General features: G+C 44.9%; 1 protein-coding gene across 1 annotated transcript in view; it reads right to left on the bottom strand.

Moving 5' to 3' along the window:
• Positions 1-1,265: 1,265 nt before the first annotated feature.
• The window catches only part of LOC111953453 (zinc finger E-box-binding homeobox 1-like), an 88,654-nt gene continuing 73,726 nt past the window's right edge, over positions 1,266-16,193 (bottom strand). The window contains exons 4-9 of the mRNA XM_023972739.2: positions 15,162-15,364; positions 14,709-14,814; positions 13,822-14,264; positions 11,789-13,135; positions 5,230-5,410; positions 1,266-4,298 (exon numbers count right to left, since the gene is read on the bottom strand). Coding sequence (XP_023828507.1) covers positions 3,397-4,298; positions 5,230-5,410; positions 11,789-13,135; positions 13,822-14,264; positions 14,709-14,814; positions 15,162-15,364 — 3,182 coding nt within the window. The 3' untranslated portion in view covers positions 1,266-3,396. The remainder of the gene's footprint in view (positions 4,299-5,229; positions 5,411-11,788; positions 13,136-13,821; positions 14,265-14,708; positions 14,815-15,161; positions 15,365-16,193) is intronic.

Here is a 16,193-nt window from a genome sequence, read left to right as displayed (position 1 = left end):
GGGAGGAGGGGGAGGAGGATTCGAGAGGGAGGAGAAGGTGGCAAAGAGCTTCCTAGGGTTAGAGGCAGATGCTTGGAATTTAGAGTGGTAGAAATTGGCTTTAGCAGCAGAGACAGAAGAGAGGAGAATGTAGAGAGGAGGAGTGAAAGGATGCCAGGTCCGCAGGGAGGCGAGTTTTCCTCCATTTCCGCTCGGCTGCCCGGAGCCCTGTTCTGTGAGCTCGCAATGAGTCGTCGAGCCACGGAGCAGGAGGGAGGACCGAGCGGCCTGGAGGATAGGGGACTAGAGAGTCAAAGGATGCAGAAAGGGAGGAGAGGAGGGTTGAGGAGGCAGAATCAGGAGATAGGTTGGAGAAGGTTTGAGCAGAGGGAAGAGATGATAGGATGGAAGAGGAGAGAGTAGCCGGGGAGAGAGAGCGAAGGTTGGACGGCGCGATACCATCCGAGTAGGGGCAGTGTGGGAAGTGTTGGATGAGAGCGAGGGAGAGATACAAGGTAGTGGTCGGAGACTTGGAGGGAGTTGCAATGAGATTAGTGGGAAGAACAGCATCAGTTAAAGATGAGGTCAAGCGTATTGCCTGCCTTGTGAGTAGGGGGGGAAGGTGAGAGCGGTGAGGTCAAAAGAGGAGAGGAGTGGAAAGAAGGAGGCAGAGAGGAATGAGTCAAAGGTAGACGTGGGGAGGTTAAAGTCACCCAGAACTGTGAGAGGTGAGCCATCCTCAGGAAAGGAACTTATCAGGGCGTCAAGCTCATTGATGAACTCTCCAAGGGAACCTGGAGGGCGATAAATGAATAGAACCAAGTTCTATTTTAGCGCCTGGCTACTCAGACGCTCGCAAGCGTTGTGGGTGCAGTGATTGAATAATATGTATGTGTACATTTATTTTGCAACGGTCGCGACGCGAGCGGTGTGGTCAGCATGTTAGTGCCAGCATCGGTTTGTGGTGGTAAATAGATGGCTATAGCATGCTTGACATTTAAAGGTCATTTCCAATTGAGCCTACATCTGCAGCGTTTACCTTGAATACAATCTGCAAACTTTGAAGATGGAATCCGCAGTATGGGAATCAGCGCCACTGTCTGCCTAACGGCCGTTGTTGTCGTTTTTATTTAGTTGACAAAGCAGAGCTGGCGAATGTCTCGCATCGTCGTAAAAACAATTGTAGTACATATGCTCGCTGTTCTATCGCGCACGCAATAATGACAGAGCGGAAAAAGCCTAATTATGCAAGCTAATATAAGAAATAGATCAACAAACAAGGGGTATGTAATTGATGTATTTTATTGTGAGATGGGGAGTCATAAAAAAACAAACGCAAAAACTATCACTATAAAAATGATTGTGGATTAAAACAGGGACATATAAAAAGAGGTTGTGGCCTTGACATAGCAGACATACAAAGTAACAAATTGGCACAAATAAAACAAAAAAGGTCAATATTATTTTGGCTTGGCAAAAGGACAGATTCATGGTTATGGATCATCTGTCAAAACAACAGCACACTCATGCTATTAGACATACAGTTAGTTCTCAAAGAGTTTCAGTAGCTTCATATTAAAGTGGGCAAAAGGTCAAAACTAACGTGAGAATTAATGGATGCAGGAAGGCAACATGTTCAAATTTCCTGCTTGTGGGGTGTGCTGACAACTTGAGATAGCAGTACATTTTATTTTTGTTCTAAAACATACTTCAAAATGCCAGACTCTTTTATGTTCCAGCTTTGTTGTAGTCATTTTACCTTTCAAATTATTTTCATACTAAAATATATTATTGTGTTAATACAAACTACAGTATTGTACACTACACTGTAATAAATAACCATAAAGAAATATAAAAAAATAAGACACATAAATACAAAAGTTTTCTATAACTAAACAGATAACCCATATCATTGGGAATGGTAATAATACCGACATTGCTGAAAACATACAGTACACACATTTAACATATACAAAAAAACATCAACAACATAKTAATACTGACAGGTAAAAAATATTGTCTGAATAACCATTCTGGTATCATATTTGCCTACTTTTGTTACCTGAAGAGAGAGAGTTTCACATGTGTTAAACAAGTGCACTGGGACTGGACTGGGGAAAAGGATACATTTCAAGGCAGGAAATACTTCAAAATCATGTTTCATCATCCCGTTACAAGTCCTTTTTGCCGTTGATTGCTCTGATTATAAAAGAGGCAGATTTTTATCTCAAATATATAATTCCAGTCTAAATTATAATATATGGTAATGCTATCTTCTACAACATCAGGACTAGTGGTAGTGAGCCAAAAACAGTATATCAACTCAAAGAGTTGACATGTTTGAGCTACTATCAAATCTGGGCTTTGAAACAACCTGACAACAGCTGCTAAGGAGAAACAGCAGTATGCAATGGCACTTTTGATATGCATGGTGTATTTTTTTTATATATATTTTTTTTTGCATAAGGCTGGGAGTGGGAATAGGGTCCAGGGCTTAAGGGTCAAATGATCTCTACTTACTAGGCCTAGATCATGAATGTTCTTCTTTATTCTTCTGCTTGATCTGATTCAGTAATGATGAGAACAGATTTATTAAATGAACAAAACGAACTAACAAAACATTTAGAACAATGTGTCATTGCAGACTTGTGTACCTCCTTCCATACTCCCCTTGACGTCTTCTTCATCTATAAGGTAATAATCAACTACTGGAACATCATCATGGCTGAACTTCATCACCTCACCATAGTTTTCATCTTTAAGGCTCACAATCCATGTAAAACAAACAAAAGGTATGCTAACATTATCAGCTAACGTGCTGATGCTGTATACTGTAGGTCTAGTGCGATAATACTGAAGGGTAGACAACACATAACTGTTAGAGCCATAAGTAAACCAAGCCACTTGTAGTGCACAGGATCTTTTTTTCCTCCAACTTAATAAAATACTGATTTTTTTGTTCATTGGCAATAAAAAGGTATAGAAATCTCTCCCAACTGTACAGCTTTTTAAAGGTTAAAATATGAATAATAACACTGATAAAAAGAAATGACCCAAGGTTGTTTTAGTAATAAAACATTATCTAAAACGTGTCGGTTCTAGCTTACAAAGTCTGTATAATGCATTTTTTGTCTTTAAACTTTGTTTTTGATTTTTACAAATACATTTTCCAACACTGAAAATTGTTTCTCCTTCTGTGGAGTAAGTCACTAGTATTTTTTTCAGGCACACCTGGATTCATACACAGTAGTGAACTGAAATGCATCGTCCGTCAGAGCAACCCAAACGTTATCCCTTTCCTCTCCCCCAACGTCATGGGGAGAAAAAGGATCCTTCCATTTCATAGAGGAAGAAATACAGGTCTGCTTCCTCCCTGTTTTATTTTGTATCTCCTTTCGCTCTGGTCGGTGTTTTGTTCTAGTCTTCTGAAACAGTGTTCCCGTTTGTTTCACCTTCATTCTCTTTCATGACCTCCCCTGATTCTTCCTTCTCCTCTGAGGTCACCGCTTCCTCTGTGTCCATTGTCTCCTCCTTCACCTCCTGAGCCTGCTCTGACTGCTCCTCCTCCACCTCCTTCTCAGCCTGCTCCTTCTCTCCTCCATGTTCCTCCTCTTTCTCACTGTTCTCCTTCACCTCCTCTTGCCTTGTATGTGCCTTTTCCCCTGTAACCTCCTTTTCTTCCTGCTCTTCCTTTACTTCAACCCCCACTACCCCCTCTTCCTCTTCTTCTCCTTCCTCCTCTTCACCCCCTACCACTATTCTCTTCACTTCTTGCTCTTCCTCTTCTTCATTCTCTCCCCCCTCCTGACCAGTGTCTTCTCCCTCCTCCTCTCTTCCCTCCTCCTCGTCCCCTCCCTCATCTCCTATCCGCACCACTTGTATATCATCCATATCCAGAACGCTGTCCGGATCTCCCTCCACCGCCTCCCCTGCCACTGTCTCCATGTCCTCATCACTTTCCTCCTCGTCCTCCCTGGTGCTGCTCCCTCGCTCGTCAGAGTCCAGGTGGGAGGGAGGGGAGGAGGTGGGCCTGCTGTCTGACTGCTCCTGCTGCTCCTCTCCCAGGCCCAACCCCACGGGGCTCTCAATCTCCAGCACTTCCTCCCCTACACCTCCCTGACCTCCCCCCTGCGCCTCCTTCTTGCAATAGGAGTAGCGGTGGTTCATGTGCTGGGAGTAAGAGCCTGAGTGAGAGAAGCGCTTGCCACACTTGTCGCACTGGTAGGGTTTCTCTCCGGAGTGGAGACGCATGTGTTCTATCAAGTGGTGCTTGTGTTTGAAGGCCTTCCTGCAGATGCCACACTCGTGGGGTCTCTTGCCTGTAGCACGGGAGAAAATAAATATACAGTAAATAAAAAGATATCTCAGACAGAAATTGATAAATCATTCAGGACAGGATTATTGTTGAGTGAAATCTTCTCCTGTCAAATTGTTGTAATTCCCCAGACAGGTGTGCTTGTGAAACGGTTGATATTATAGCGCCAAAGGTCGGTGAAATCTATATTATTTATCATCACGTATCCATGGGAAATATCTTAAAACAACACACAACAAAAGAGAAAACCTGACCAGAAATGCTTCAGGGTTGAAGGCTGAACATTACACCAACGAGAGGAACGGGTAGTTCCAGGCTAAGTGAAGTCACTTGGATGTAAAACGGTGGTTCTACGCCAGGTATCAAAGTCATAAAGACAGAACGCCTCAGAGTAGGTTGACCTGTGCTTGGCCACAACACTACCCATGTTCTCATGTAAAATTACTAACAGAGCTCTTTTGCAACATCCCTCCAACATTTCATATGGGAAGGTAATGTCGTTGGCAGGGGGAGCTTGGCGGCAAGCAATTCCCAGGCTTTACAGCGTGTGTGTGTTTGAATGAGTCTGTGTATGTGTTTGTGTGTGTATTGGATAATAGCTACCCAAGATTGTGTGTATGTGTATTGGAGGTGTCCTCCACCCTTCTGCAATACACAATAGTAATAACAACACTGCAGTCAGTCTGTGTGTGATTTCTGAAATTACCCCCTTCAGTTTCACTTTGCCTCATATTTCCCTGAGGTTTCTCTGGGGAGGTGCAGTAAGGATGATAATCAGTAGGTATGAAATGGAAGAAAACAGTCTGAAACGGGGAGGTACTATCTAAACTTAACCAATAACAAACACTCGCTTTCATTTTCAGTTGCAAAGGGATTCGCTACGTTGCACCCTAATGAACATGACCCAGATTTGATTGATCTAGTCCCCGACATACCTGTGTGTTCGTATTTATGTCGGAGCAGAGAGCTGCTCTTCTGGAAGATCTTGTCACACAGGTCGCAGGCGTACATCCCACTCTCCGTCTTCCTCATCTTCTTCCTGGAAGGGGTGGTGTCTGAGTCATTCTGCTCCTCCATGGTAGACACGCCCTCTGAGCTTGTGTCCTGACGCTCCTCCTGAACAACAAATATAAATACATGTGAATATACACTCGGCCATTTTATTAGGTACACCACCCCATTCATAAAAATGGTTCGCTCCTACAGACAGTGAGTCATGTGGCTGTGGCTTGCTATATAAAGCAGGCTGACAGGGACTGCATTTCAAACTCAAAGTAGACAACCCTCGGCCCTATAATGATGTTTAACATCGTCACATTCCGAGTGTACCTTAAATGTCCCTTGCCAAGCGAGGGAGAATGATGATCGGAGAGGTAACGTCCTTGGTGGAAATCTGGAAGTTGAGCTTAAAAGCAACCAACTTAAAGCGATTAATGTACCTACTAGTAAGCCAACATATCTTGCTAGCACTCCTGTCAGGTAGCTAGCTACAGTTACCCATAGCTGGCAAGCTAGTTTTATACTTTGGTCATTTATTCCAATACATTTCAGAATTCCCCAAAATATGTTTATGAATCTAGCTATGTTTTATAAGCTCCTCACTATGAGACTAAGCCAATTTGCCAATGGTAAACTCAATGTCTGTATATATTTTTTAGCAAGCTAGCTTCATATTTTTTTCCTGACATGCCGAAAATGCAGCCTTGTTGATTAATTTGACACTTTGCGGCCACCAGAGTTTGACATGTGACTACAGTTTGCTACTTTTAATTGTGGGTTTGCTACATTGAATTGTGGGTCATATCAACCCCACAAGTGACCAAAGTTGTTCACTCGCTCCCTCGAGCTAAATCGAGGGGGCAAGGTAAGTGAATTGAACCACTTAAGATGGCAATCAAACTGCATCCAGTTTCGATGGGGATTCCCCCGAGGGAAAGTGGCTAGCGCAATAGCTGAGGGGGTAAAAATAAAGTGTTTGAACTCCAGCCAGGCATTTAGTTACTGTTTGATTGAACATTCGAATGAGCAGAACGAGTGACCTAAGCAACTTTGAGCATGGTATGATCGTCGGTGCCAGCCGCAAGTTCCAGTATGTCACAACCGGCCAGCCTCCTGGGCTTATCACGCACGACAGTGTCTAGGGTTAGCGAGAATGATGCGACAAACAAAAACCATCCAGTCAGCGGCAGTTATGTGGGGAAAAAACAGCTTAATTATGAGAGGTCGAAGGAGAATGCCAAGAATCATGCAAGCTAACAGGCGGGCCACAAACAGGCGAATAACGGCACAGTAAAACAGTGGTGTGCAGAACGGCATCTCGGAACGCAAAACTCGTCGGTTCTTGTCATGGATGGGCTATTGCAGCAGACGACCACACCGGATTCCACTCCTATCAGCTAAAAACAAGAAGAAGAGGCTCCAGTGGGCATGCGATCACCAACACTGGACTCCCAGTTTCTGATGCGTCATGATAAAAGCAGAAAAAGGATTTGATGTAAGCAGCATGAGTCCATGGCCCCATCCTGCCTGGTGTCAACGGTACAGGCTGGTGACGGTTTTGTAATGGTGTGGGAAATGTTTTCCTGGTACACATTTGGTCTTTTGATACTAACTGAGAATCCATGTCCCGAAGAATTCAGGCTGTTCTGAAGGCAAAGGGGGGTTCGACATGGTACTAGATTGGTGTACCTAATAAATTGGAGTATATGTTATATAATGTATTAGAAAGAGGTGTGATTATTATAACGATCTGAGCTGATGTTCTGCCTCTCCTCCGTGGGATAGAAGGGAATAACATCAAATCAAATTTTATTGGTCACATACAAGTGATTAGCAGATGTTATTGCGGGTGTAGCGAAATGCTTGTGCTTCTAGCGCCGACAGGGCAGTAATATCTAACAAGTAATATCTAACCAATTGCACAACATATACCCAATACACAAAAAGCTAAGTAGGAATGAATTAAGACTATATACATACGGACGAGCGATGTCAGAGCGGAACAGACTAAGATACCGTAGAATAGTATAGAATACAGTATATACATATGAGATGAGTAATGCCAGATATGTAAACATTATTAAAGTGACTAGTGATCCATTCCTTAAAAAGCACTTCATGATGACAGAGGTGAGTGCTACTGGGCATAGTCATTAAGTTCAGTTACCTTTGCCTTCTTGGGTACAGGAACATTGGTGGCCATCTTAAAGCATGTGGGGACAGCAGACTTGGGATAGGGAGAGATTGAATATGCCCGTAAACACACCAGCCAGCTGGTCTGCGCATGTTCTGTGGATGCGGCTAGGGCCTTGCGAGGGTAAACACGGTTAAATGTTTTACTCACGTTGGCCACGGAGGAGAGCCCACAGTCCATGGTAGCGGGTTGCGTCGGTGGCACTGTGTTATCCTCAAAGCGTGCGAAGAATGTGTTTAGACTGTCCGGAAGCAAGACGTCAGTCTCGGCGACGTGGCTGGTTTTCCTTTTGTAGTCCGTGATTGTCTGTCGTCCCTGCCACATACGTCTCGTGTCTGAGCCTTTGAATTGCAACTCCACTTTCTCTCTAAACTGACGTTTAGCTTGTTTGATTGCCTTGCGGAGTGAATAAATACACTGTTTTTATTCTGCCATATTACCAGTCACCTTGCTATGGTTAAATGCGGTGGTTCGCGCTTTCAGTTTCGTGCGAATGCTACCATTTATGCACGGTTTCTGGTTAGGGTACATTTTAATAGTCACCGTGGGTACTACATCTCCTATAAACTTCCTTATAAAATCAGTGTATGCGTCTAGATTATTTTCGCAAGCTACCTGGAACATATCCCAGTCCACGTGATCAAAACAATCCTGAAGCGTTGATTCCGATTGGTCAGACCAACGTTGAATAGTTCAAAGCACGGGTACTTCCTGTTTGAGTTTCTGCCAAAAGGACGGTAGGAGCAAGATGGAGTCGTGGTCAAATTTGCCAAAAGGAGGGCGGAGGAGGGCCTTGTAAGCATTCTGTAAGTTTGAATAGGAATGGTCGAGTCTTAGCAGCGCGAGTAGTACAGTCGATATGTTGATAGAACTTCGGCAGCTTAGTCCTCAGATTTGCTTTGTTAAATCCCTAGCTACAATAAATGCAGCCTCAGGATATGTGGTTTCCAGTTTGCATAAAGTCCAGTGAAGTTCTTTGAGGGCCGTCGAGGTAACGGCTTGAGGTGGGATATAAACGGCCGTGGCGATGACAGAGGAGAATTCTCTTGGGAGATAATATGGTTGGCATTTAATTGTGAGGTATTCTAGGTCGGGTGAACAAAAGGACTTAAGTTCCTGTATGTTTCTAGAATTACACCATCAGTCATTAATCATGAAACACACCCCTCCACCCTTCTGCTTCCTGGAGAGATATTTATTCCTGTCTGCGTGATGTACTGAGAATCCTGCTGGCTTTACCGACTCCGACAGACTATTCCGAGAGAGCCATGTTTCCGTGAAACAAAGGATGTTACAGGCCCCGATGTCTCTCCAGAAAGAAATCCTTGCTCCATGCTCATCAACTTTGTTATCCAAAAACTGAACATTAGCGAGTAATATACTCGGAAGTGGTGGGTGATGTGCGCACCTCCTAAGTCGAACCAGCAGGCTGCCTCGATTGCCTCTCCTCCGCCGGCAATGTTTTGGGTCGGCCTCTGGAATAAGTTCAATTGAACAAGTTCAACAGAGGGCGGCAGGTAGCCTAGTGTTTAGAGCATTAGGCCAGTAACCGAAAGGTTGCTGGATCGAATCCCCGAGCTGACAAGGCAAAAATCTGTCATTCTGCCCCTGAACAAGGCAGTTAACCAACTGTTCCCTGGTAGGCTGTCATTGTAAATAAGAATTTGTTCTTAACTGACTTGCCTAGCTATATAAAGGTTAAATAAAAATAAAAAATTGCTCTGGGGAGAGTGAATAAAGGATCTGCTCCAGGGAAGTTGTAATGCTGGTAGTTCTGATGAGTTATAATGTAAAAAAAAAAATTACGTAAAAAAACTAAAAGTGCAAAGTTTCCTAAGAGCTAGTCGCGATCCTGCCATCTCTGTTGGCACCATCTTACTTATAGATATGTAATTTACGTGAATCTAATTTACGTCACAATCTTTGCATTCTCTCAACCAGCTTAAAAACAAAATGTGCCAGGTCAATGACCCAACACACCTCCAGGCTGTGTAAGGGCTATTTAACCAGGAAGGAGAGTGATGGAGTGCTCCATCAGATGACCCGGCCTCCACAATCACCCGACCTCAATCCAATTGAGATGGTTTGGGATGAGTTGGACCGCAGAGTGAAGGAAAAGCAGCCAATGCTCAGCATATGTGGGAACTCCTTCAAGACAGTTGGTAAAGCATTCCAGGTGAAGCTGGTTGAGAGAATGCAAAGAGTGTGCAAAGCTGTCATCAAGGCAAAGGGTGGCTACTTTGAAGAATGTGTAACACTTCTTTGGTTACTACATGATTCCATATGTGTTATTTCACAGTTTTGATGTTTTCTCTATTATTCTACAATGTAGAAAATAGTAAAATAAAGAAAAACCCTTGAATGAGTAGGTGTGTCCAAACTTTTAACTGGTACTGTATTTAATATAGTGTTTACTGTTTTTAAGTATCAATTCTAACAGTAGTACAGTAATACAGTTATGGAGAAGCCTGGAGAAGTAATTTCATTGTCTGATTAAAACAGCAAACAAAATGTGCAGGACAATAATACAAAACAAGTGATATGGAGCTAAAATGGATTTATAACTGATTTAGTTTTAAATGGTCCATTGGTGTGTCATTCTGTTTCCCAGGAAAAAGAGAGTATCAGGAAGGGATGGTGTAGGTAGGCTGACTAATACCACTTCCTGTTTATGGCTCTCAGGGAATCATAACCTCGCCATAACAATTTCACAGTTAATCTTTTACTGGCTGAGTGAAAAATACCATCATGATGACATCATCCCACCTTGGTGTGTTGGCCCTGAAAACCAGTCCTTACCCTCATCATGACTCATCAATGGTGAGTAAAAACTTTTCATGAGCGTAGGCTACGGCTGAGTTGCAAATGGCACGGCATCCTATTCCCTTTTGACAAGGATCCATACAGCTCTGATCAAAAGTAGTGCACTATATAGGGAATAGGGTGCCATTTGGGACACACAAACTACTTTTGAGTATTCAGCAATGAGAGACAAAGAGGAAGTGTGGCAGGCAGCATCATCATTAAGGAACTGATATACAATAGCTTTATGGACAGTTATGGGTTTTAACAAGGCATGCTCTATGCCAATCCACTTAATAGTTCAACATAATGCAACAACAAGTCAATGGTGAGACAGGAGCCTGTGCGTTTAAACAGATTCCTACAGATCAATAGGTCTCTACAGTAAGTGCTGCCTCATGTCTTCTGGCTGGGTGACAGCAGCAGCAGCTCAGGTCTGTGCTCGGGGAGTGATGGCTCTCACACATCTATCCATCATTATGGATTCATTACATGTCCTGGCTCTGACTTTACCACTGTATTAGAGTTTGCTGGCAGAATTCAGCACTTTCTGTATAATGTAGAGTAATTTATTAGGCCAGTTTCCTCTGTTGTATAGCATTGTCAAAACATTTTGACACTAACACTTTTAGTCATTTTGAAATGTTTGGCAATACCCACTTAATATCCTTCTACTATTTCTCCCTACATCCCTGAGAGAGAAGGGAAGAGAGAGAGCATGAGAGAGAGAATGATCGAGAAGAGAGGAGAGCTAGGTCTTCTCACTAGAGTCCTGTCCAACTTTCCCCCTCTCCTCCTCCCCCCAGCGCTGAAACAAAACAGTTCATCACAGGAGACACAGACAGTGGTGCCAAAATACCACCACCTCCACCCAGAGCTACAGGAGAGAAACTCATTCAGCTGGGAGAGTTCCCAGCTCAATAGGTGGAGCTTAACCTTCTCAGTATGGCTGAGCTGTAGTGGAACAGAGCCAAAAGAATTGAAGCACTAAAGGGGCAATAGACTGACTCCTGAGTGTTGAGGCCGTGTTGTTTCACTCAAAACAAATAAGACACGGGTAGAATGAAAAATAGGAGGAATGATTACATCTCAGAACTTCCCATTCTTCCAGCACCTCCTCCCTCACTAAACCTGAGCCAAGTCAGGCATTGAGTAACAAGCAGCAACATACCAGACGAGGGACTTAAGCAAGAGAACATGATTCTCAGTCATGCACCTGCAATACCGATCATGGTAGACTGTTTCCATGTAACAGGGTCATTTTCTCTAACCGGCAAACACATTCAAATACATGTAGTTAAGGCCATACACACAGCAGATGATTTTCTTGCAACTGACTGAATAAGAGCATCTGCTATGTAAAAGACCAAAATGTAATGTAAATGTAAACGGCTGCTTTCTCTTAGCTGGGTTACTGTAAAGAACTTTGACTGCTGCTTTGAAAAGAGCTATACAAATACATTTAAATTACTGATTGATTGATCCACTGATTAACAAACCTTGATGCCGTTGATCTGCAGTGTGGTCTTCTCCTGTGTCTCTGTCCCTGCAGGGCTGCTGGCTGTAGCTGTAGTGGTATAGGTGTAGGCCAACTGCGGGATGAGGATAGTCTGGTTGTTATTGGTGGTGAGCGCCCGGAGGCAGGGCACACCCGTGCTGCCCTGATCAGTGATGGCATAGATGGTCCCGCTGGGCAGCTGAGTGGTCATGATGCTGATGGGGTTGGCACTTTGTGGGCCGGCGGTGTACAAGGACAAGGTTTGGCTAGTCACGTGGTGGCCTGCGGCGCTGGCAGAGAGCGGACGTTCTTTCTTGGTTGTGCAAGTCTTCGTCAAGTTCAGGGGTTCGTCCTGATGGGAGTAAACAGTGGCTTGGTAGGAGGCCGCGGTGGCAGCGGTCTCCTCTCGGGTGGGCTTTGGTAGCGACAGGTCCAGGGGGACCTCCGTGCTGTCTGGGGAGGAGGGTTTGGCTGGGACGGGCCCCCCGGTGGTCAGGTTTAGTGGTGTAGGGGAGGCCGGGCAGGGCCCAGAGCCGTTAACCTCAGCCGGAGTGGCCTCAGCTGGGCTGGACTGCATCAGGGTGGGGCTCTCTGTGTCCTGCTCTGATCTTACTTTAGGGGACACAACAATGGCCCCATGACACTCAGACAAGGGCCCTTCTTCCTCAGACGGAGGGGTCGGGGCCCCTAGTGAGACCTGACCGCTCTGCATCTTGTCAAACCACTTCTTGACTACGTCGGCAGGCAGGCTGACCGAGTCGGAGATCTTGCTGAGCTCCTCCTTGGTGGGCTCAACATTTAAGGCGAAGTAGGCCTTGAGGAGAGACAGAAGGTTCTTGGGCTGGTCCCCGAACTCCTCAGACAATAATGAATCGATGGCAGACTTTGATTTGTCCCCATTGATCCTGAGGCCTGAGGCTTTCTTACAGTGCTTGAGTGTGTGGAGAGCGTCCAGACCATCGGGGCACTCGTTACAAAGCAGGCAGGTCTTAGTAGTCTCCTCTTCCATCTTCTCCTCTTTGCTCCTGGGGGGCCTGCTAACTGTCAGGTCCTCTGGGAGTTTTTGCTGGGTCTTGCTGGAGGGCTCTGTCTGGGCCTGGCCTGGTGTTGTAGCCAGGGTCGGGGGCTCCTTTTTCAGGTTCTGGGCAGTGAGCTGGGTGTGTGTCTGGCTGGGGTCCAGGCTGTAGTTGATGATGATCTTGGTGGCGTTGCCGTCCTGACCCATAATGGGCAGACTGATGGCTGAGATGAGCTGCTGGTGAGGAACACCTGTCGCCCCCATGCCAGTCCCCGCTGACTTAGCGTTGTTCTCCAACATCTGTCTGATCATGTTACTGTCCACCGCCACCTTCAAGATTAAGATGAAAATGGTTTGTGCATTGTTTAATAAATCATTGTACAAATAGCAACAACAAGCGCATTACAAGTATTTCATGAATTCTAAGTTGTATTTTGGTATTCTATTATGATAACCATTAACTGTTGCAAAAGCAGCAGCTYCTCTTCCTGGGGTCCACACAAAACACGAAACATGACATAATACAATACATTAATAGACAAGAATAGCTCAAGGACAAAACTACATCAATTTAAAAAAGGCACACGTATCCTACATATCAATACATATACACAAACTACCTAGATCAAATAGGGGAGAGGCGTTGTGAGGTGTTGCTTTATCTGTTTTTTTAAACCAGGTTTGCTGTTCATTTGAGCAATATGAGATGGAACGGAGTTCCATGCAATAACGGGTCTATATAATAAATACTGTGCGCTTTCTTGAATTTGTTCTGCATTTGGGGACTGTGAAAAGACCCCTGGTGGCATGCCTGGTGGGATAAGTGTGTGTGTCAGGGCTGTGTGTAAGTTGACTATGCAAACAATTTGGGATTTTCAACACATTAATGTTTCTTATAAAAAGAAGAAGTGATGCAGTCAGTCTCTCCTACAGTCAGTCTCTCCTGTACTTGAATTACAAATACATTATTAAATACAGAGTACTATTTTTAGTCCTATTACAAATGTACAAATCACCTTCAAGACGTTCTGTAGGTCTGCCAGGTTGATGCTGATCGGAGAGACCAGGCCCATGGTGGGGAGCATCACCGCCTGCACCGCGCCCTGCAGGGGGGCAGCCGCACCCCCGTTGAACACCCCTCCTCCGTGACCGTTCACTCCTGTTGCCCCCGCTGCTGGAGACACTACCATGGGCTTGTACTCGTAGTCCATTGGCTCGCTCTTGATCTGGTTGAGGGGTAGTTGTTCCTGCAAGGGTTTGTCTCGGATCTGGGTGCGTGTGGTGGAGGAGGGCGAGGCGGGCATGGCTGGGGATGGGCATTGGGAGGCCTTTGCGGGCAGGGGTCGGCCGTTGACTGCTGAGATCACGCCGATGCACTTCTTACTGCTGATGTGGGAGCTGTAGGAGCCGGAGTGGGAGAACCTCTTCTTACAGTTGGAGCACTCGTATGGCTTCTCTCCTGTAGGGACAGACACATACACATACACGCACACACACACACACACACACACACATACAAGACCTCCATTAGGAGCAGAAGTAAATGAATAAACCTCCCAGGGAAAAAGGGTCTAATGCATTTCAAAAATGCTTAAACGCTGAGGTAATGGCACCATTGGGAAATACTCTTTAATTGTTGGCCGGCGCGCCAACACAAACACAATTATATCACATTAGGACAGAGCACAATGCTCTGAAACTCAATCAAGGACACATAAATACACAGAGTTACTAAACATAAATATTTGTTTGACGGAAACAGAAACATCTGGGCGGATGGCGTGGCCAATAGTAACTAACTTCTACAATTACCCCAACCCTTTTCCACATTAAAGAATACACACGCACACACACAAACACACAAACAAACAGGGCTGCCATGGTGACTGAGGGGTCCACTCACCGCTGTGGATGCGTAGGTGCTCTTTCAGGTGGTGCTTGTACTTAAATGCTTTTTCACATTCAGTGCACTTGAATTTCCGGTTGCCCCCCGACTGTGTCATGTGCCTCTGTCAGACACAGGAGGAAAGGCGGGAGGGGATGGTCAGTCACACAAAAATTAACTTTGTACTAGTACAAATGTATGCAAGAGGAACATTAGACAATGGCCATTGGCCCCAAAAAATCCAATCCTTGGATAAGAAATGGTCAAAATGTCTATTAAAAAATAATGAAGTTATGAGGGAATACTGATCAACACCTACTTTCCCACTTCCTGGGTTTTGGACACAAATTTCACATCACATGACCTTTTATCTACATAATCTTCATACACTATGCGGTGCTGCACGTAGTAGTTGACAAACAGCATGTATTTTTGTGTATCTATCTAGTGTTATGTTATGTTACCAGGTACCTGGTCTCTGCCAGCTTTGTGGGCACTCATGTGTCTCTCCAGCTGAGTGCGGTAGGCGAAGGTGTAGCTGCACTGGGAGCAGCTGAAGTTGTCCTCGCTCTTCTCATGGCGCAGCTTGATGTGCTCCTTCAGGGACGTGTAGCGCTTGTAGCCGCGGGCACAGTAGGGACAGGTGAGGAGCTGTGAGAACGCATCCGGAGTGCCTGGTGGGGGGGAGAGAGCGAGAGGAAGGGAGCACGTAAGCGAGCGCGTGTGTGTGTGTGTGTGTGTGTGTGTGTGTGTGTGTGTGTGTGTGTGTGTGTGGTGTGTGTGTGTGTGTGTGTGTGTGTGAGAAAGAGAAGGGGGAGTCTGTGTATGTATGTGTGTGTGTGTGTGTGTGTAGTATGGAAAGGGGGCTAGTCTGTAGAGTAATCAGAGGGTCAATAGATAGTAAGGGTCATTTGATTATGATGATTGATAGACACAAGAGCTCTGGACAGTTTTTTTTTTTTTTTTTTACCTATTTCACCAGGTACTAAGCGATCCTCTATTAAGACTCACAGTTTCCACACTAACTACATGACAGATGCAACATACTCTCACTTGCATTCAAGAGAGCTGGATACTGTAGATGCTGTTGGTAATTCATGAATAACATAGTAGGTGTTGTAAATGTGCAATCAATGGCACTAGTATACATGAGTAACATGAGTAATGTCTTTAAAATATTGGAATTCTAAGCCTATATCTTTCTCTAAAAAAACACCCACTGGTTTCAAATGAATGCCCAGACATTCAATAAAAGCCTGCTGGAAACACGGTAGAACACGGCGAGAAGACCTAATGCACACCGAGCTCCAGTTCCCCAGGGTTGTTTTGCTGCTCCAGTGGGTCCCACACAGGTAAAGTATTACCTGTTAACAGGTGATGTATTAAGCCTCCCTACTGGCCACACATAATGTCTCTCACACACACACACACACACATTATCACCCAGGTACTAGTGAATCATCACTGACACAGGTGTGAGACATTTGCTCAGGTGTTGCTGTT

This window comes from Salvelinus sp. IW2-2015, linkage group LG27 (genome assembly GCF_002910315.2).
Source record: "Salvelinus sp. IW2-2015 linkage group LG27, ASM291031v2, whole genome shotgun sequence".
Lineage (NCBI taxonomy): Eukaryota > Metazoa > Chordata > Actinopteri > Salmoniformes > Salmonidae > Salvelinus > Salvelinus sp. IW2-2015.
This window is presented reverse-complemented; position numbering and strand designations above follow the sequence as displayed.